The sequence below is a fragment of the Globicephala melas genome, chromosome 1 (assembly GCF_963455315.2).
Source record: "Globicephala melas chromosome 1, mGloMel1.2, whole genome shotgun sequence".
NCBI classification, from domain to species: Eukaryota; Metazoa; Chordata; class Mammalia; order Artiodactyla; family Delphinidae; genus Globicephala; species Globicephala melas.
In genome coordinates, this window is record NC_083314.1 from 159743253 (window position 1) to 159766550 (window position 23298).

General features: G+C 44.9%; 1 protein-coding gene across 2 annotated transcripts in view; it reads left to right on the forward strand.

The window, feature by feature from the left end:
* KIAA0319L (KIAA0319 like) overlaps positions 1 to 5830 on the forward strand; it is a 109525-nt gene extending 103695 nt beyond the window's left edge. For both annotated transcript variants that reach the window (XM_030869523.2, XM_030869514.2), the window contains exon 21: positions 4596 to 5830. In XM_030869523.2, coding sequence (XP_030725383.1) covers positions 4596 to 4783 — 188 coding nt within the window. In that variant the 3' untranslated portion in view covers positions 4784 to 5830. The remainder of the gene's footprint in view (positions 1 to 4595) is intronic.
* The last annotated feature ends 17468 nt before the right edge of the window (positions 5831 to 23298 follow it).

Here is a 23298-nt window from a genome sequence, read left to right on the forward strand (position 1 = left end):
TGGTGAGCATTGGGTGAGGGGCACAAGGCTGGACAGGTGAGCAGGGACCTTGCTGTGGGTTCCTTCTAAGAGCAATGGGGAGCCATGGGTAGTTTTTTCAGGAGGTGCATGGTGCAGTTAGATTTACATTTTAAAAAGACAACTGTGGCTGCTATGTGAAGGAACTGGAGAGGCAAAAGTGGGTGAGAGGAGATTAGATAGAATGCCCTTATGGTGGAGAGTTGATGAGATGGAGAGAGGCAGACGGGTTCCAGATACATCTGGGGGCAAGGCTTGCTGAGTTCATGCTATGTTTTCCAAGGGGGGTGAGAGAGAAGGAGAAGTAAAGGGTGGCGCCCAAGCATCTTCTCTGAGCGTCTGTGGATTGGGTGCTTTTATTACCCTAGATGCAAACGACTGCAGAAGCAGCGCTGGAGAAGGTCGTTTGGTTTAGAACAGTTATGAGTGGGGTTGAGGAAATGAGGCTGGAGGACGAAATTATGGGGACTTTTGAACATCAGCCTAAGGAGTTAAGCATTTATTCTGATGGTGATGAGAAGTGACATCTTGAGAATGCTGGCATGGTAAAATTAGCCTAGTGACAACATTTCATTCATTGAAGAGATTACAGGTGGAGGCCAGCAAGGAGATTCATGTGACGGTCCGAGGAGGGATGGTGATGGCTCAGACAGCTTGGTATCAGGGGGATGGAGGGACAGGAAAGGTCCAGGCTGCCTTCTGACATGAGAGACAAGAGACTGATAGCCCTGACGACAGAATTAGGACAGTCGGTGCAGTTTGGGTAAGAGGAGACGAATTAAATTGAACTCAGCAGAACAGGACTGGATAGGAATCTTCTGTATGCTGGTGACGGTCGGCTCCGCAAAAGTAGATCACATCCCTTCTGGGGAGAGTGTCGAGGGACAAAAGAAGAGTCCAGGGCTAAGGAGCTGAGGTGAGGGAGGAGGGGTGTCACCAGGGAGCAGTCAGCGTGCTTGCTGCTGTGGAAGAAAAGCGTAAGAATTGGTGATGACGGCAGTCACGACACTGGAGAAGTTTCTGGTCACCTAACGAAATGGAGTAGATGGTGAGTGATAGATGGCAGAAGTCAAAGTGCAGTTTATTTAGGAAGTATGTAGGTGGTGAGAAAATGGAGGCCCTAAATACTTAAAAGTCCTTTTAGAAGTTGAGCGACAGTAAGTGGAGATACAGGACAGGGTGGACAGGGTTCAGGAGCGCGTTTGCAGGCAGAGACGCAGAAGACAGAGGGGAGGGTCCTGGGCAGGGAGGAGGGAGGAGTGGGTAAAGGGCTTAAGATGCCTCTTCTGAGGCAGGCGGGTGGGTGACACCAGGATGGGAAGGCAGACTTGTGGGGAAAGGGAGGGAGCGGGGAGGGCTGCAGGTGGCCAGCTGCTCCCAGGTAACCAAGATGAGACTAGATGAGGGTCGGCAGGCCCTTCTGTGCGCGGTGTCCACGTGAGGAGGCGGTGAGAGTCGCCTTGCATCTGGTGTGGGTCTGACCAGGCCAGAAGTCCCAGCTCTTGTTCTGGGCTCTGCAGTGGATTCATGGGTGCAACCCAGAGCGGAGTCACCAGTAGGACGAGGAGAATGGGATTCAGGACCAAACTGTACAAGGTGTGGAACTGAAGAAGTTCAGCCGGAAGAAGAGTGAGTTTAGTGGAGGGTGACGTGTGCGGAAGTGAGCCGAGGCGGATGCCGCCGGGAGGAGGGGGACCTGGACGTGGCGTGCGCCCACCCGAGTGAGCTCGGAGCCGCTGGCACCGAAGGCCAGCAGGCGGAGCGGGACACATGCCCACCCTCAGGAGACGTGGTTTACATTCAGCAGTTGTGGGTTTTGCTTTGGTTTGGTTTTGCTGTTCTGTTGACTTTTCTTCAAGACTTTCTATTGAAGTCTATTAGATTGAACCATATAAGATTACTGATGATTGACTTTTGACCTATAAAAATAGCAGTTTTCTGTGATTCAGTCTAATGTGTACAGAAAATCATAAGCACATTTCATAAGTGAATGTACCCATGTAATCAGCCCCCCAGAAGCGCCCCCTTTGTGCTTCTTCCCAGTCACTGCCTGCCTCCCCCCAATTTACTTCTAATATCTTGGAGTAGTTTATATAAATGGAATCATTGGGCTTGGCGCCTGTCCCTCAACATTACATTTAGGACATCCATCCGTGTTGTTAGGTAGAGCAGTCGTTCGTCCGTTCCCATTGCCGTGTAATTTCCCTCGTAGGAATATATTTATTTGTCAGGTATACTGTGGATGGGCAGCTGAGCTCTTTCCATTTGGGGCTGTGATGGGGAGTGCTGCTGTAAACGTTCTTGCCCATGTCCTTTGGCGGACATGTGTATGGATTTCTGTTAGGTGTAGACCTAGGAACGGGATTGCTGAGTCAGAGGAGATGTATGTGTTCAGCACCCACTGATATAACCAGATTCCTAGCTTGTATTGCTTAGTGGATGAATCCCACTCAGTTCTTCAAGCAGAGCGGGAGCTAGAGGTAGGAGGGCCCGGGTGAGTGCTGTGTACTTTGGAGCCAGCAGCACGTCCCCCCTTAAGCTCCTGTCCTCCACGCCTATGGCCCAGAAGGGCTTTAGGGAACAAGGGAAGCTTCAAGTGCTTGGATGCTGGAGGAGAAAGCCCTCAAAGGGTATTTCATCTATAGGGGCAAAGCAGAGGTTTTGAGAACGTTCACGCTCCCCTGGTCTTGACGCTTCTTACGTTGCCACTGTCCCCTACCACATTGGAAAAGCCTGGGAAGCTGGTGTTCTTCTCTGGCCCTGCTGCTCTGCAGTCCTGAGAATCAGTGGGAGTTGTGGCTGTCCACAGTCATGTCCCAGAACCGTGCCCCTGAGATGGACAAGCTGGGCCCCAGAGCACACTGCGCAGATGACCAGCACACGGGCAAGGTCTGTGGGGCTGTGGTTCCCGAGTGACAGGTGCAGTCAGAGTCTAGATGCCCTCATCGTTCACAGCCTGAAGTCACGTCTGGCCAGGAAAGGGCAGAATGCCTGAGAATCATCCCAGGACCTTCTTTCAGTGTTTATTGGGGACCTGGATGGGACCAGGGGGAGGGAGAGTGATTGTTGGAGGATGAGGGTTCAAACACAGCTCATCTGACTGGTCACCTTTTTTTTTTTTTAAACTAATTTATTTATTATCTATTTATTTTGGGCTGTGTTGTGTCTTCGTTGCTGCATGCAGGCTTTTCTCTGGTTGCAGTGAGCGAGGGCTACTCTTCGTTGCGGAGCACAGGCTCTGGACGCGCAGGCTCAGTGACCATGGCTCACGGGCCCAGCCGCTCCGCGGCAGGTGGGATCTTCCCGGACCGGGGCACGAACCCCTGTACCCTGCATCGGCAGGCGGACTCTCAACCACTGCGCCACCAGGGAAGCCCCAAGCTGGGTTCTTGATGTTGGCAATTCCCACTTCTAGTTCTGCTGTCTCAGCCTACCTTTTGCTTACTCTGGAGTAGTATTTGTACCAGCCAGCGGGCAGCCATCTGGCTGTTGGATGGGATCTGCCCTAAAGCTATTACCAGACCTCGTGGTATGGTCTGGCCTCTGCAGCCATAAGGATGAATAGTGAAGGAAACTACAGTTACTTATAGAATCTCAGGCATCTTGGGACTTCCCTGGTGGCACAGTGGGTAAGAATCCGCCTGCCAATGCAGGGGACACGGGTTCGAGCCCTGGTCCGGGAAGATTCCACATGCCATGGAGCAACTAAGCCAGTGTGCCACAACTACTGAGCCTGTGAGCCACAACTACTGAAGCCTGCGCGCCTAGAGCCCGTGCCCCACAAGAGAAGCCACCGCAATAAGAGGCCCGCGCACCGCAATGAAGAGTAGCCCCCTCTCACCACAACTAGAGGAAGCCCGTACACAGCAACGAAGACCCAGCACAGCCAAAAATAAATATAAAAAAAAAATAAATTTATTAAAAAGAAAAAATCTCAGGCATCTTTTCTGACCTCAGGTGCTTCTTATGGGTCCTCGTTTGTGTGTTCTGACCAGCTGACGGCTTGGGACAGTCCCCGCTTCAGTCAGGCTCTGAAGCAGAGGCCTCTCCAGGCCACATGCCTGCTCTCCCACCCCTTGTACCCTCTCAGTGAAGCCAGGGTAAACGTCTACGTAGAATGAGATTGTGTCCTCCCTCAGTGTCAGCACCTCTGGCAGGCACTTTACATCCATACTGAGCCAGGGTACAGTGACAAAACTCATTCTCTAGAGCCTAAGTTCTTGTTCCTTGTATTTCCTGCCCCCCACAGAACTCCACCCTCTGCATAAAGGGAGATAAAACATTCTACATTTAAAAGAGAGAGAAAAGAGAATGTCGTTGGGTGGCACTAACCAAAGCTAATAGATGCTGAAAATAAAGAATCCCCATTGGAACCTGATCGGTCGCTCTCTTGAGGCTTCCCTGATGGACTGTCCCGTCTAGCCAGGGCTGGGAGGACTTGGGAAGCCTCCTTTTCAGGAGAGGGACCATGACTGGCCCTGTCCCTCTGCTTCTGTTCAGGCTGGGAGGAGGGTGCAGGGTGTGGCTCAAGGAGGAGATTTGTGCTTCTGACGCTGGGTCCCTTGACTCCCTTGCAGGCGTCAGACACAAAGGCCCGGTGCTGAGCAGCAGCCTGATGCACTCGGAGTCGGAGCTGGACAGTGACGACGCCATCTTCACATGGCCAGACCGAGAGAAGGGCAAACTCCTGCATGGTCAGAACGGCTCCGTGCCCAACGGGCAGACCCCGCTTAAGGCCAGGAGCCCACGGGAGGAGATCTTGTAGCCGCCTGGTCTGTCTCCTCAGGTTAGGGGTTGGCAGTGCTAGGGTGCAGGGCATTGCCAGGCTGGTTCTCATACCTCCCATGTCTGAGGGCAGCTGTTCTCCCAGCGTCTGCTGGTCACTCCACCCTAATACCCTCAACTAGAGCTGCTGGTACTTGAATCCAGAGACCTTCTCCGGGAACCCCTGAATGAAGCTGTGAATGAAGAGGTTTCCTCTTTAAACCTGTCTGGTAGGTCCTCCTCACCTCAGGGCCTCCTTTTCTGGAACCCCTCCTCTGCTCCGAGGATGGACACTGGCAGCTCCTGGCCTCCTCTCCAGCTCTTTGCTGGCAGGGTTGCTGCTTCCGGGGCATCTGCACAGCGAGGCCTGGCTGTGTCCTCCACCCTGGGTACAGAAACAAGCACCGCCAGCCCCCTGGCTCCAAAAGCCTGCCTGCAGGCACGTTCTTTGTTCTCGGCTTTGGGGCGGAGCGCCCTCTTGCTAGGCCCAGAGGAAGTGGTGCCCCTCCTCACCGCTGCTGCTGGGCTAGGGGAGGGCTGGCTGTTTCAGGAACACAGAGGGGCCCCTCTGGCTGCTGGACTGTTGTGTCAGAGTAGCCAGGCCGGACACCGACTGCCACCCTCTTCCTCCTGACCACCCTGGCTGCTTCAGGGATCAGGCCACCACTCCCTGTGCCCAGAGGAGAGAGCCACAAACAGACTGGCATGAGAGTGCACGTGTGTGACTGCCCCACAGCAGTCTCCTCTGTGTCCGTCTGTCCGAGTGTCTTCCCTCTGTGTCCCTTGCGTGTGTGTGTGTGTGTGTGTGTGCGCGCGCATCAGCTCCTCCTAGGGCTCTTGGCTACTCATAAGGCAACCTTGACCTGGAAAGACTTTCAGCTTCATGGAACAGAGACTTCCTGAATCCCTCCGGCCCTGTCACTGGTTCCTCAGCCATGGTTTCTGGGTGTTGAGGAATGGGAGCTTTGGGGGAGTGGCTTTTTAAAAAGAAACTTACAGTTTATACTACTGCACTACAGTCTGTCGTGAGATGATTAAACATGCTATTTAATTGTACATGTGCCTGCTGGGTGTGCCGCTTTGTGCTCCATTGCTGGCCTCTACCACGGGTCCAGGCACCTGTATGTCCCTGTGACATGATGGCCTCCGGCAGGGAGGTCATGGGCCTGGCATCAGCATGTGTGGTGCTGGGACCCTGCCTCAGTGGCTGCTGATGGAGGAGTCACCGCCCTGGCCCCTGCTGGCCAGCTGCTCCTTGTGGCTTTTAGGGAGGGGAGTTTTCTGTCCTTCCTTCGACCTTCTGTGAACACAAAATTGATGCATACACACACAAACACCACCACCCCCTCTCACCCCTACCCTTACCCCATGGACAAGCTGGGGATACAGCGTGTCCCAGTGCCCAGGTTGGCCTTTATGGGCCCTGCCCTTCTCTTTGGGGTCTACAAAGCAGTAGGGCTTGGCCCCGGGCCCCCAGAGCACTGTGCAGTGTTGGAGGGACAGCCTGCTGAGCTTGTGGGATGAAAGGAGGGCTGCTGTTCAGTCTTGGACTCCCAGGAAAGGGAGGGGAGAGAAGGACTGTGGAACTCATTCTTTCCCCAAGGCCCTGTGCACAAAAAGCAGCTGAGGGTGGGCGGTATTGGTTCTGTTTTTACAGGAACAGAAACGAGGCATACGAGAAGTAACTCGGTCCACACACCGTAAATGACGGAATTAGAACTCAGGCCCAGCAGAGCCTGTGCGTGGTCTGGATCAAAACCACCTTTAAAAATGGGTTGCTGGGCCCCACCTCTGTGTTTCTGATTGAGTAGGACTGGGACGAAACACGAGAATTTGCCTTTCTGATAAGTTCCCAGAGATGCTCTTCTGCTGGTCTGGGGACCACACTCTGAGAACCGCTGGTCTAGAAGTGCACATTCAGTGTGTCATGAATAGGAGGCAGCAGCTGACCTGTCCCGAGCGAGGGTGCAGGAAGCTCAGAGGAGTGGGAGCTTGAATCTGCCCGGGGCGCGCTGTGGGCTAGGGCCGCGTGTGTTCTCGGGTGTGCAGGCCAGGCTGCCCCAGAGCAGCTGGTGGGCAGGCGATCGGGACTTAGTGAGGTTGGTGTATTGGAAGAACTTTGAAGGATCCATGAAGGAGCTACAGGACTTGATAACTTACTGGCTTTGTAGGTTTTTTCTGTGTTCTTTGGGCCTCATTCCTGTATCTTATCTCAGCCACAGCTCATTGAAGGATATATTTTTATCTCAGTCTCGGATGAATAAAAGAATTTTTCATCCCCTACTCCTCCCACCAAAAAAGGGACAAAACCCAGAAACCAATGCTGCTTTCCTGGCTTGGGGTCTTGCATCGAGAAGACTGCCGTGTCCCTATTCTTGCCTGACTCATGAAAGAGCCAGAAATCCTTGGGCTTGCTTAGGGAGAGCTAGGCTACTTCCATATATCCCTGTCACCCCAAAGGAACCCTTCTGAAATAATCCTGAATTTCAGGAGCCTGGGAGCCCCTGCCTTGACCAAACCTAGCTGAACACTCCTCCACCCTCAAAGGCCTCCATCTTTCATTTTCTAGAATGGCCAGAGGGAAGGCCAATAGAGGGCATCCTCGCATTTCTTGAAGCCCACAGGTACTATGTGTGGAGAGGAGACTTAGTCACCAGGAAGCAACACTCAAAGAAAACCCCTCGGGCTGGAAGTCTGCAGCACGGCCTTCCTTCTGTGGGAGCAAAGGCGGGGGAGACTCTGAATCTTGTTCTTCCAGCTTCCCTTTGGCCTGTCTGATCAGTGAAGGGAGCCAGCACAGGTGGCCACACGCACTGAGAGTTGTTCTCTGAGAACAAACAGGTATGGAAAGAAGGTGCGCGCAGTCAGGAGCCATGAGCCCCTGGGAAGGAGGGTTTGAGGAGCATGGATCAGGCCCTTGACTCCTTTGTGGAATTTGTGTTGAGGTTTAAAGGCTCCTATTTAGTCTCTGGTCAAACCCAGGCCACCGGGCTTCCCTGGTGGCGCAGTCGTTGAGAATCCGCCTGCCAATGCAGGGGACACGGGTTCGAGCCCTGGTCCGGGAAGATCCCACGTGCTGCGGAGCAACTAAGCCCGTGAGCCACAACTACTGAGCCTGCACACCTAGAGCCCGTGGTCCGCAACAATGAGAAGCCACTGCAATGAGAAGCCCGTGCGCCGCAACGAAGAGTAGCCCCCGCTCGCCACAACTAGAGAAAGCCCGCACGCAGCAACGAAGACCCAACGCAGCCAAAATAAATAAATTTAAAAAAATGTTTAAAAACCCAAAAACCCAGGCCACCATTATGACCCCTTTCACCTACGTAACCCTCCAGTTTGTGGTTGGTGCTGGTGGTGCCTACTTAATATCCAGGATTTCCAGTGCCAGGGCTGGGGCTGTCCACTCTCGTGCCTCCCCACGAAGGCCCAGGTGGGGTGTGTGCCTCTGTGTCCAAGTGCTGCCGAACAGGTCAACTCCCCACCCCGGGGGCCTCTCTGAGTTGCTGGGGTTTGACATTGGAGGGTATTGATCAGGCTTCTTTGGTCACAAGGAAGAAAACTAAAGTTACCTTTCATGGGAAGGCCAGCCTCCTGTCCAGTTCTCAGTGCAGATACAAAACGCTGGCTGGCAGGTTATTGCCGTGCCCTAGTCTCACCTTCTGAGCTACGCTGTAGGTCCCGGTCCCCACTTCTAACTAATCACGTTCTTGTGTATCGACATCAGTGGTTCTCACACTGGCTGCACGTTAGAATCACCTGCCCAACTTTTAAAACATACTGATGCCTGGAACCCACACCCCATAGGTTATTGTGATTTAACTGATCTTTTATTAATTCCTCAGAATATTTGTGCACCCATACCATACCCTTGACAAGGGGGAAAACGGCCTTAGCAGCTCAGCTCCAAAAGACTTGCAAACCAGCTGGATTTGGAGACAAAGAGGGAAAGTACCCAGACACCCAGTTCCTCTTAACCACCTCAGGGAGAGGCCCTTGAAGTTGGGTGTGGCAGAGATCAGCTGCTTGCCAAACCAGAGTGCTTTTCCGGGACACAAATCACTTCATCTCCAGCCTTCTGCACAATATGGGCAGAAGAGAGGTGTTCCATCTTCAGCCCTGACCCATTAGAAACTTCTGTGTGACGCCCCCCTCCTCCATCTGCTGGCCAGATGCAGAGGAGCACTCGGGGGACTCTGAGGCCATGGGAGAGACATGCATGGTGGAGGGAGCCCGGTTCCTAATCCACCGTCTAGAAGAGAGCTGCTCTACCAGAATGGCCGTTGGATTGTGATGAGAGAAATGAACTTTATTGTACTAGCCATTGCATTTTTTTTAAAAAGTAGGGGGCGTCCCTGGCTGTCCAGTGGTTAAGACTCTGCACTCCCAATGCAAGGGGCATGGGTTCGATCCCTGGTCAGGGAACTAAGATCCCACATGACGTGCGGCACGGCCAAAAAACAAAAAAACTAATGGCTGGTGTTAAGATTGTGGGCCCAGGCTCTCCTTTGACAGGCCTCCCTGGGCCCAAGTAAGCTAGCAGGGTTGACAAAGATGCCTCAGCCCAGGGCTCTGTGACAGCCACGTGGGCTGCAGGAGGGGCGGCCATACAGTTCTAGGTCACGTGCCCTTTGTTTGTTTTCTGAAGAGCAGACAGTAATAACTCAGATCCTCCCTTAGGATAAGGGCAACATGCTTAGGGATCCTCGGGGGTATGATTACCTGTGGCGTGTGGTTTGGGAATTTGAGGGCTTGGAGAGGAATAATCAGCAGTCTGAAACTTAAACTAGATCTGTGTGTGGGGGAACTTCCAATCTGTTGAGAGGCGGTATCTCAATTGTTACTGTATCTTGTAGCCCAGAAGACTGAAGATTTTCAAACACCCATTTCTATGATTAAAAAATAATAATAATAATAAAATTTAAAAAGCTTAAAGGAAGAGCCAGGACAAATCCAGTGCAAAAAGTGTTTAATTCAAACTTTGTGCTGTAAATGACTACAGCAGTTTAGTAGTCAACTGGAAATACGGCTACATGGAGGAAAGTCATTATCTTTGTAATCTGCAGGTAACCACACACACCCTGAATCTCTGAAGGAGTCCAGTGCCCTTAAGAAAAACAATGTCAAGATACACTGGGAGTCACACCTGGGCTCCCAGTTTGAACTGTAGAGCCCAAAATGGGGAATTGAATCATGGGAATATCTGAGTCACATGCTTTTTCTTGGCGTTTATTAGTTGGCTGAATAAATGGAAGCAGATAAAGTGCCACGCCCTTGGAGCAGTTTAAGCTTGCCCCCAGGCAATGCCCTCCGGGCTTCAAGTAGACTAGATTCAAGTAGGCTGCCTCCTCGCAGCCTAGAATCTCTCTCCTCTAAAACCCGGGGCTGCATCTGGGGCTACAGTGACTCACGTGCCTCTACACTCTACACAGCACTCAGCCTCCTGCCTCCTACTTGCTTACAAGTTCATGAGGCTGTGGAGCCATCTTGTGTTTTATAACACTCTTCTGATTCTGGTGGGTTACATGGAGACAAAACACAAGTCTCAAACACCCGTGCGTCAGACAAAGAGGGTTCCTGTCATGCTGCCTATAATCTGCACGTGCTCATCAGTGATTAATGCCAACAACAGGCAGCTCTGGAGAAAGCACAGACACCACTCTGTCCCTACCTTCGCTCAAAAATCCCAAGCTATCTCTATCAAAAGCATGAAGCGCTTTTAAACGTGGTACTCTTTGGATCCATTAAGTGCCATATTCTTTTTTTTTTAATTAATTAATTATTTATTTTTGGCTGTGTTGGGTCTTTGTTGCTGCCTGCGGGCTTTCTTTAGTTGCGGTGAGCAGGGACTACTCTTCGTTGCGGTGCATGGGCTTCTCATTGCGGTGGCTTCTCTTGTTGTGGAGCACGGGCTCTAGGCACGTGGGCTTCAGTAGTTGTGACATGTGGGCTCAGTAGTTGTGGCACACGGGCTTAGTTGGTCCGCGGCATGTGGGATCTTCCCGAACCAGGGCTCGAACCCGTGTCCCCTGCATTGGCAGGTGGATTCTTAACCACTGAGTCACCAGGGAAGCCCCCAAATGCCATATTCTTGTTTGGAAAAGCAGTGTCAACTTCAGCATTCCAAAAGTGCCCATGTCATCTTACGGTGGCTGGCATGCACTTGAAAGCATGCCTAGGATGAACACAGAGCCTAGCACAGACTGACCAAGCCAGGGATGCAGAAGAGTTGGCTTCTCAAAACACGCCAGCTGAAGAGGGAAGAGGATCTGGTCACCGCTGAGCTGACACTCCAAGGTAACCTGGCCGAATAAGCTCCCAGGTAGTGCTACTTGAGGGGGAGAATAAAAAGATGGAATTAAAACACTAAACAGTGAATGCCATTTAAGATAGAGGTAGGGTGGTAATTGAAATGAAAGTAATCTAAGCTCCTTTCATAGAAGGACAGTAAAAATGCTGATTAACTTTAGAGTTGAAGTCAGGTGTTCTTGTTATAAATACTGAGTAAGCCACTAAAAATTCAGAACTAGAATATCTAAACCAGAAGAGGAAAAAAAAATTAAAATACTTCAATCAACCAAACAGAAAGCAGGAATAGAGGTAAAACTGCAGCATTAAAAATTTGATCACTGGGCTTCCCTGGTAGCGCAGTGGTTGAGAGTCCGCCTGCTGATGCAGGGGACGTGGGTTCGTGCCCCGGTCCGGGAAGATCCCACATGCCGCGGAGCGGCTAGGCCTGTGAGCCATGGCCGCTGAGCCTGCGCGTCCGGAGCCTGTGCTCCACAACGGGAGAGGCCGCAACAGTGAGAGGCCCGCGTACCGCAAAAAAAAAAAAAAAAAATTGATCACTTAATAGGCAGAAGTTGTCAGATTGGATATTAAAACAACTACCACTACCACCTCCAAACAGAAGTTAACAGATGGGATGTACCTGTAAAACTATATTCACAAGAGACACCTAAAATATAGCATACAGAGATTGAAAATAAAAGGACAGCAAAGATATACTGGGGGTTTTGGTTCCTATTAAGACAATGAAGTAGCATAGACTACTGGCTCCCTTCCTCAAAAATTAACCCTAGGAAAACAATACACCTTAGGAAATAGCATACATCTGAGGAACCACCACCAAAAACCAAACCGACACGAAATCTCCCCCAATCCTGTTAAGAACGCCTAGGACACTGAAGGTCATCAGAAACTGTAAGGGCAGGTAGGACATCAGTGAGTTTACTCTTGCTGAACATGAGACACACAGCCAAGTCACTGGCGTCAGAGGGACACTACCGAGTCAGCCCAAAATCTCTGCTGGGGTAAAAAGAGGGGGTGGGCCAGGCAGCTGCTCTTGGGATTAAAACCTTTCCCCCCTCCAAAGCCCCAGGGCTGGTAGATGACAATTAGGAATTGCTGCTTCTTCCTAAGGCTCTGAAAGTAAATCTTTGAGCAGTTACTGGTAGAGTGGTTGACAGTGACTGTGAGGTACCCAGAGGTCATTACCTTCCCCTTCTTAATTGAAAGGGACAGCATAGAGCATGGCCTTGACCTTTCACCAATAAATACTACCAGACAGAAGAGCTAATGCTCTGGAGGGACATAAGCTCACAGGCCAAAATAACCAGAATACAACCCCTGGCCCCCGAAGACAGCAAACTAAACATATACTCTCTAACCAAGAACTGAAAATAAAGCAAAATAAAAATACAGGAAAATATTAGCAATATGAAGCAGGAACAAGAACCAAGTGAAAATGTTATGAAAAATATAACGAATGGGATACAGGGACAGATACAGGTCAAAACCAATTAGTTGGAGCATCATCTCAAGGTCCTTTACCAAAAGGAAGCAGGAAATGGTCAGAAGACACACACACACACACACACACACACACAGCAGTCCAGCAGTAGAGTAGAAGTGCCAACATCTGAATAAATGGGAGTCCAAAAAGACAAGAGAAAAAAGGAGGAAATATTTGAAGAAATAATGAGAATACGTTGATCAGAATTAAAGAAAGATGAAATAACTCATGGATGATTAAGGAAAACGTACAACCAGAAACACTGTAGTAAGAGATTTAAGACCACCTAAGAAAATGAAAAATTCTGAAAGCTCCCAGAGAGAAATAGCAGATCAATTACAAAGGAGCAAGAATCAGATTGACATCAGGTTTCGTAACAGTATCCTTAGATGAAAGAAGACAAAGGAATCACGTTTTCAAAATGCCGAAGGAAAAGAATTTTGAACTCAAAATTTATATCAAAACAAACCCATTTAAACATGAAAGTAGAATAAAAAGTATTCTCAGGGATACAAAGCTTCAGAATTTTTTCACAATACATCCACCTAAAATATACTTAGAAGTGGTTAAATATGAAAAATAAATTTAGACATGGGAAGACATATAGGAAGTAAGGGTGAGCAAATAAATACTTTGGCAAAGTTTGTACAGATGGTCCCCAACTTACGATGGTTTAAGATTTTTCAACTTCATGATGGTGTGAAAGTCATACAGATTCAGTAGAAACCATCTTTTGAATTTTAATCGTTTCCTAAGCTAGCAATATGTGGAAGGACACCTTCTCGTGATGCTGGGCAGTGGCAGCTGCCACAGCTCCCAGTCAGCCACACGATCACAAGGGTAAAACACCGACACAACTATTTTGTATCCATATAACCCATCTGTTTTTCACTTTCAGTACCATATTCAATAAATTACATGAGATAGTCAACACTTTATTATAAAACAGGCTTTGTGTAAGATGGTATTGCCCAATTAATGTTAATGCAGGCTAATTTAAGTGTTCTGGGCACCTTTAAGGTAGGCTAGGCTAAGCTATGATGTTCAGGTTAGGTGTGTTAAATGCACTCTTTTAAATTTATTTATTGGCTGCATTGGGTCTTCATTGCTGCAAGCGGGCTTTCTCTAGTTGAGGTGAGCGGGGGCTACTCTTCGTTGCGGTGCACGGGCTTCTCATTGTGGTGGCTTCTCTTGTTCCGGAGCACGGGCTCTAGGTGCATAGGCTTCAGTAGTTGTAGCACACAGCCTCAGTAGTTGTGGCTTGCAGGCTCTAGAGTGCAGGCTCAGTAGTTGTGGTGCACGGGCTTAGTTGCTCCGTGGCATGTGGGATCTTCCCAGACCAGGGCTCGAACCCGTGTCCCCTGCATTGGCAGGCGGATTCCTAACCACTGCACCATCAGGGAAGTCCCATTAAACGCATTTTTAACTTACAATATTTTCAACTTATGATGGGTTTATTGGGACATAACACCATCATAAGTTGAGGAAGATCTGTAGTCTGAAACAGCTAGAAGGAAAGAAGAGGAAGTGGGGAGGAGAGAAGAGGAAGGGGGAGGAGAAGAAAGGAAGGGGAAGGAAAGGAAAACAATGAAGTATATTAACAACCTAGAGCCAAAATTCTAAACAATATCCACATGGTAGGATTGGGAAGACCAAAATCTTACCAGGAAGAAGATTTAGATGACAGTTAAAGAAACCAATAGGGGTAAACACGCATGTTCAGTATTAACATCAATAAAAAAGTAGAATGTATTACTTTTAAACAGGTAGAAGAAAATTTTCCATTGCTACTCAGTGGAAAGCAAGGGGGAAAAAGTACACTAAGTAGAAATTGTGAAATAACAGCAGAAATATGGTTTAATAGCAGTGGTTAAAATGAATGTAAACATCTTAAACTTAACTGAAGGCAGGCTCACCCCTTCTTTTCCATCTTCACTTGCCCTCCCTGAATGGACATTAGTGTTTGAGGAAGTAAATGCATGTAAAGGGAGTAACTGGTGGGCCTGGAGCCCACGGAAGCCCACTGGTGAAGGGGGCCACAGTGAAGCAGCCCAGCAACAGGGCAAGTGAGACAGTGGGTGACTGGAATAGGAGACTGATTACATTGTGCAAATACATTAACTGATTGAGAAAATAACTATATATATTGAGGATAATGGGAGACAGATTTCTCAGTGTTTAAGAAAGGATTTATGAACATGGAAAGGGAGAAGGCTTTCTCCCGAGGTATTGAACTCAAATTGGAAGAACTGGTATGAACTCACAGGTTCAGATAGATGACAGATGATAGATAGATAGATAGACAGATAGATGATAGATAGATGATAGACAGATGATAGATGATAGATAGATGATAGATGATAGATAGGCAGATAGATGGTAGAGTTGTATATAGTTATATAAACATGTGTATATATTTGCTTATGGATTGAGTCTATCCACTGACAGGGCATAGGAACAATTTTATCTTAGTAGCAACAAGCATACCAGTTGCTCAGGCATTAGGGCTTCATGGCTGAGTCTAAGACTGGGGAAGGGAAAGTACAAAATAATGCTGGAACATTTGGTTTTGAGTAACTAAATGCTGAAAAAATAATGGGGACATGTCAGAAGGACGAAGAAGCCAGCCAGAAGTGGCTTCCATTGATTAAATCTAGGACAATTTGAGTATCAAAATAAATGAGTATTGAATTATAACCTAATAAATGAAATAGGAATCTATGACTCTATACTGCTATACATAAATGTATAAAAAATTTAAAAGACCCAATATGAATTCTTTTTAAAAAAAACAGCAATTTAGGGCAATAATGATGGAAAAAAAGAATAAACAACAGGAAAAAAACAAGAAAAGAGAGGAAAAACAGTCATAAAATCAGAGATGGAAAAGAGAAGACTGACAAAACCAAATGGTGGTTCTTTAAAAGGATTTTTAAGATAGATAAGACTGATCAAAAAGCAACAAATAACACACAAGGGAATCCCGTTAAGGTTATCAGCTGATTTTTCAGCAGAAACTCTGCAGGCTAGAAGGGAGTGGCACAATATTTAAAGTGATGAAATGGAAGAACCTACAACCAAGAATACTCTACCCAGCAAGGCTCTCAATTCCTATTCGATGGAGAAATCAAAAGCTTTACAGACAGGCAAAAGCTAAGAGAATTCAGCACAACCAAACCAGCTTTACAACAAATGCTAAAGGAACTTCTCTAGGCAGGAAAGAGACCAGCAACTTAAAACAACCTTCTCTATATATAGACGGCTATATCAAAACCTCATGGGAACAGCAAGCCAAAAAACTACAAGAGATACACACACACAAAAGAAAAAGCAACCCAAACACAACACCAAAGATAGTCATTCAAATCACAAAGGAAACAAAAGAGGAAGGGAAGAAAAAAGACCTACAAAAACAAATTGAAAACAATTAAGGAAATGTCAATGGGAACATACATATTGATAATTACCTTAAATGTAAATGGATGAAATGCTCCAACCAAAAGACAACAGATACAAAAACAAGACCCATATATATTGCTGTCTACAAGAGACCCACATACAGACTGAAAATGAGGTAATGGAAAAAGGTATTCCATGCAAATGGAAACCAAAAGAAAGCTGGAGTAGCAATACTCAGACAAAATAGATTAAACACTGTTAGGGCTTCCCTGGTGGCGCAGTGGTTAAGAATCCGCCTGCCAATGCAGGGGACACGGGTTTGAGCCCTGGTCCAGGAAGATCCCACATGCCGTGGAGCAACTAAGCCCATGTGCCACAACTACTGAGCCTGCACTCTAGAGCCCATGAGCCACAACTACTGAGCCCACGTGCCACAACTACTGAAGCCCGTGAACCTAGAGCCCATGCTCCACAAGAGAAGCCACCACAATGAGAAGCCTGCGCACCACAACGAAGAGTAGCCCCCACTTGCCACAACCAGAGAAAGCCCATGTGCAGCAACGAACACCCAACGCAGCCAAAGATTAAATAAATAAATAAATTTATTTTTTAAAAAAAGGACTGTTACAAGGGACAAGGTAGGACACTACATAATGATCAAGGGATCAATCCAAGAAGATATAACAATTGTAAATATTTATGCACCCAACATAGGAGCACCTCAATATATAAGCCAAACGCTAACAGCCATAAGAGGGGAGATTGACAGTGACACAATAATAGTGGGGGACTTTAACACCCTGCTTATACCAATGGACAGATCATCTGGACAGAAAATCAATAAGGAAACACAGGCCTTAAATGACACGTTAGACTTGATGGACTTAATTAATATTTACAGAACATTCCATCTGAAAGCAGCAGAATACACTTTCTTCTCAAATGCACATTGGAACATTCTCCAGGATACATCACATATTGGGCCACAAATCAAGGCTTGGTAAATTTAAGAAAACTGAAATCATATCAAGCATCTTTTCCAACCACAATGCTATGAGATTAGAAATAAATTACAGGGGAAAAAAACTGTAAAAAACACAAACACATGGAGACTAAACAATATGTTATTAAACAACCAATGGATCATCGAAGAAATCAAAAAATACCAAGAGACAAATGACAATGAAAACACGATAAAAAACCTGTGGGGGGACTTCCCCGGGGGGTCCAATGGCTTAACACTCTGTGCTCCCAACTCAGAGGGCCTGCGTTTGATCCCTGCTCAGGGAACTAGATCCTGAATTCTGCAACTAAAGATCTCACATGCCACAACTGAAACATCCCACATGCCACAACTTAAAAAAAAGAAAAGAAAAGAAAAACAGATCCTGCATGCAGCAACGAACATCCTGCAAACAGAGATGAAGATCCTGAGTGCTGCAACTAAGATCCAGCGCAGCCAAATAAATATTAAAAAACAAAAAAACAAAAAAAAAAACCCTATGGGATGCAGCAAAAGCAGTTCTAAGAGGGAAGTTTATAGCAATACAATCTCAAGAAACAAGAAAAGTCTCAAATAAGCAACCTAACCTTACACCTAAAGCAACTAGAGAAAGAAGAAAAAAAAACACAAAACCTCAAAGTTAGTAGAAGGAAAGAAATCATAAAGATCAGAGCAGAAATAAATGAACTAGAGATGAAAATAACAATAGAAAAGATCAATGAAACTGAAAGCTAGTTCTTTAAAAAGATAAACAAAATTGATAAACTTTTAGCCAGACTCATCAAGAAAAAAGGGAGAGGGCTCAAATCAATAAAATCAGAACTGAAAAAGGAGAAGTTATAACTGACACCACAGAAATATAAAGGATGATAAGAGACTACTATAAGCAACTATATACCAATATAATGGACAACCTAGAAGAAATGGACAAATTCTTAGAAAGGTACAATCTTCCAAGACTGAACCAGGAAGAAATAGAAAATATGAACAGACCCATAACGAGTACTGAAATTGAAACTGTAATTTTAAAAACTTCCAACAGGGCTTCCCTGGTGGTGCAGTGGTTGAGAGTCTGCCTGCCAATGCAGGGGACACGGGTTCATGCCCCGGTCCGGGAAGATCCCACATGCCGCGAAGCAGCTAGGCCCATGAGCCATGGCCGCTGAGCCTGCGCATCCGGAGCCTGTGCTCCGCAACGGGAGAGGCCATAACAATAAGAGGCCCGTGTACCGCAAAAAAAAAAAAAAAACAAAAAAAAACAAAAAAACAACTTCCAACAAATGAAAGTCCAGGAGCAGATGGCTTCACAGGTGAATTCTATCATTTAGAGAAGAGTTAACACCCATCCTTCTCAAACTCTTCAAAAAATTGCAGAGGAAGAAACACTCCCATGCTCATTCTATGAGGCCACCATCACCCGGATACCAAAATCAGACAGATACCACAAAAAAGAAAGTTACAGGCCAATATAACTGATGAACATAAACACAAAAATAAACAAAATACAGGCAAGACAAATCTAACAACACATCAAAAGATCATACACCCTGATCAAGTGGGATTTATCCCAGGAATGCAAGGACTTTTCAATATACGCAAATCAATCAATTTGATACACCATGTTAACAAATTAAAAAATAAAAACCATATGATCATCTCAATAGATGCAGAAAAAGCTTTTGACAAAATTCAACACTGATTTATGAAAAAATTCTCCAGAAAGTGGGCATACAGGGAACCTACCTCAACATAGTAAAGGCCATATATGACAAACCATTATCAATGGTGAAAAACTGAAAGCATTTCCGCTAAGATCAGGAACAAGACAAGGATGTCCCCTCTCAGCATTTTTATTCAACATAGTTTGGGAAGTCCTAGCCATGGCAATCAGAGAAGATAAAGAAATAAAAGGAATCCCAATTGGAAAAGAAGAAGTAAAACTGTCAATGTTTGCAGATGACATGATACTGTACATAGAAAATCCTAAAGATGCCACCCAAAAACTACTGGAGCTCATCAATGAATCTGTAAAGTTGCAGGATACAAAATTAATGCACAGAAATCTCTTGCATTCCTATATACTAACGACAAAAGATCAGAAAGAGAAATTAAGGAAACAATCCTATTTACCATCGCAACAAAAAGATTAAAATACTTAGGAATAAACCTACCTCAGGAGGCAAAACACCTATACTCAGAAAAGTATAAAACACTAATGAAAGAAATCAAAATGACACAAACAGATGGAGCAATATACCATGTTCTTGGATTGGAAGAATCAATATTATCAAAATGATTATAATACACAAAGCAATCTACAGATTCAATGCAATCACTATCAAATTACCAATAGCATTTTTCATAGAATTAGAACAAAAACTTTTACAATTTGTATGGAAACATAGAAGGCCCCGAATAGCCAAAGCAATTCTGAGAAACAGAGCTGGAGGAATCAGGCTCCCTGACTTCAGACTATACTACAAAGCTACAGTAATCAAAATAGTATGATACTGGCACAAAATCAGAAACACAGATCAGTGGAACAGGATAGAAAGTCCAGAGATAAACCCATATACCTATGGTCAACTAATCCATGACATAGGAGGCAAGGATATATAATGGAGAAAAGACAGCCTGTTTAGTAAGTGGTGCTGGGAAAACTGGACAACTACATGTAAAAGAATGAAATTAGAATTCTCACTAACACCATACACTGAAATAAACACAAAATAGGTCAAAGACCTAAATGTAAGGCCGGACACTATAAAACTTTTAGAGGGGGCTTCCCTGGTGGCGCAGTGGTTGAGAGTCCGCCTGCTGATGCAGGGGATGTCGGTTCATGCCCCAGTCTGGGAGGATCCCACATGCCGCGGAGCGGTTGGGCCCGTGAGCCATGGCCGCTGAGCCTGCGCGTCCGGAGCCTGTGCTCCGCAACGGGAGAGGCCACAACAGTGAGAGGCCCACGTACTGCAAAAAAAAAAAAAAAAAAACTCTTAGAGGAAAACATAGGCAGAACACTCTTTGACATAAATCAAAGCAAGATCTTTTTTGATCCACCTCCTAATGAAAATAAAAACAAAAATAAACAAATGGGGCCTAATGAAACGTAAAAGCTTTTGCACAGGAAAGGAAACCATAAACAAGACAAAAAGACAACCCACAGAATGGGAGAAAACATTTGCCATAAAGCTACTGACAGGAGATTAATCTCCAAAGTATACAAAGAGCTCATGCAGCTCAATAACAAAAAGACAAACAACCCAATCAAAAAATGGGCAGAAGATCTAAATAGACATTTCTCCAAAGAAGACATACAGATGGTTAAAAAGCAAATGAAAAGATGCTCAACATCACTAATTATTAGAGAAATGCAAATCAAAACTACAGTGAGGTATCACCTCACACTGGTCAGAATGGGCATCATAAAATAATCTACAAACGATAAATGCTGGAGAGGGTGTGAAGAAAAGGGAACCCTTTTACACTGTTGGTGGGAATGTAAATTGGTACAGCCACTATGGAGAAAAGTATGGAGGTTCCTTAAAAAACTAAAAATAGAGCTAACATATGATCCAGCAATCCCACTCCTGGGCATATACCTAGAGAAAACTATAATTCTAAAAGATACATGCACCCCAATGTTCATTGCAGCACTATTTACAATAGCCAGGACATGAAAGCAACCTAGATGTCCACCGACAGATGAATGGATAAAGAAGATGTGATACATATATACGATGGAATGTTACTCAGCCATAAAAAAGAATGAAATAATGCCATCTGCAGCAACATGGATGGACCTGGAGATTGTTATACTGAGTGAAATAAATCAGACAAAGACAAATAACATATGATATCGCTTATCTACGAAATCTTAAAAAATGGTACAAATGAACTTATTTACAAAACAGAAAGAGAGCCACAGATGTAGAAAACAATCTTATAGTTACCGGGGGGGGGGGGAAGGGGGGAATGGATAAATTGGGAGATTGGGATTGACATATACACACTACTATATATAAAATAGATAATAAGGACCTACCGTATAGTACAGGGAACTCTACTCAATACTCTGTGATGACCTATATGGGAAAGAATCTAAAAGAGTGGATATATGTATATGTTTAACTGATTCTCTTTGCTATACAGCAGAAACTAACAGAACATTGTAAATCAACTACACTCCAATAAAAATTTAAAAAGGAAGAAAAAAAGAAAAAAGACTGATCAGGAAAAAGAAAATGCAAACAAAACAGAAGAACAAAAAATATAGAATGGAATAAGGAATTATGAACCATATGCTAATAAACCTGAACATACAGATGAAACTGAGAAAATTATAGAGAAATATAAAAAATCCAAATTGACAACAAAAACTTGAATAGACCAATGAGCATTACATAAACCAAAATGGCAAAGACATGCCCTTAGAGGAATTTTGAAAAATAAACTGAATTAAAAGTTTTATAGTTTGACTGCACTTTCAGAATATAAGTTTTATATAAATTGTTCCACAAAATGGAAAAAGAATAGAATTTACCTACTTCTTTTTCTAACAATGATTCCAAAATCAGATGAGAATTCAAGGGAAGAAAATTTTTCACTTTTGATTATAGATGTAAAAACAAAACAAAAACTAAGTAAGATATTAGCAAGCCAAATCTAACAGTATATATATATATTAACAAAGGTGTATCCAAGGGATGCAAGAACCATTCAATGCACTTCACAACATTAACAAAGACAGATTAGTAAGATGACTATATAGAGAAATCCAAAAAAAAAAGCATTTGTAAGTTTAACACATAAAGAAAAACTGATGGCAAACTAGGAAGGTAATATCCTTAACTTGATAAAAATTATATATCTAATCCAATAGTGTGTATATATATATATATATATATATATTTAAAAGTCACGATTAATTAGTATTTCATCAAGGAATGCAGGGATGGTTCAATATTAGAAAAATCCATCAAGGTATTCTGGCAAATGAATAAGGATAAAAATTACATGGACACACACACAGAAAAGACCACTTAATAACATTAATCATTTATTTAATGAGAGGAAAGGGGAAATTTCTTAGTAAAAACTATCAACCTTCTTTAACTCGATGTTTAAAATTGCTCTACAGAATGGATATACACAGTTCTACACTTATTCTTGCAATATGTAAGGGTTTTTATGTCCCTACATCACCGCCACCACTTGGCATTATCAATTTTTCTAATTTTGGCCAGTCTTAAGGATGTAAAGTGACAGCTCTTTTATAAAATCCCATGTTCATACATTTGTTACCCTTTTGGGCTCCTCACCTATGAACTATCATTCTTTGTTTTCTTTACAATTCAGCAGTTTTTGTATATTCGAGGCATAAATCCTTTGGTGGTTTTACACAGCATCTTCTCTGAGCTTGTCATCTGTTTGTCGTCCTTTATTGACAGATATGATTAATCACTACTTTATAGCTTGCATAGCTACTGTGAATAGTATCTTTCCCTTTTAATTACATTATCTAATTGGCTATTGCTCTTGTGGGAAAATGTCTGAAGTTTTTATAAACTTATTTTATAGTAAACTGCCTTAAACTTATTTTTAATGGTATGTTGTTTCTTTTGGCTTAATTTTTATTTTTGGCCTAGTGGCATGGCTTGTGGGATCTTAAGTTCCCTGACCAGGGATCGAACCCGGGCCCACAGCAGTGAAAGCATGGAGTCCTAATCACTGGACTGCCAGGGAATTCTCTCTCTTGGTTTTTTATAGATGTTCCTGAACATCTGAAAATAATGACTTTTACTTATGAGTTTTACTTCTCACTTGCCAACATTGATAAGCTGTTTCTTTTTCTTTCCTTATAGTCTGGATCAGAACTTCCAGTTCTATATTAAGTAGTAGCATGATACTGGGCATAGCAGGTCTATTAGTTAGGATACTGGTTTGGCTACTTTAGTAGAGGCCAAATAACAATGGCTTCAGTAAGATGGAAGGCTCTTTCTTTTTTATGTGAAGGTCTGAGGTAGCAGGCAGTTCAGGAGATAAGTGGCTGCTCCATGAGATTAATGTGCTTAAGGTACGTTGCCCTTTCCCACACAGACAAAACTGGTTTGCCACGACCACGGGCTATGTTTACATTCTGGTGCATGGGAAAGAGGAAATTAGAAGAGGAGGGTGGGCTCTTTCCTTTTAAGGATGTGGCCTGGTTGTTATTTATTTCTGCTTCCATCCCACTGGTCAAAACCTAGTCACTTGTTTACACCTAGTTGCAAGATAGCCTGGAAAATAGAGTCTCTTATCAGGAAGCTACAGGGGTTCAGAATGT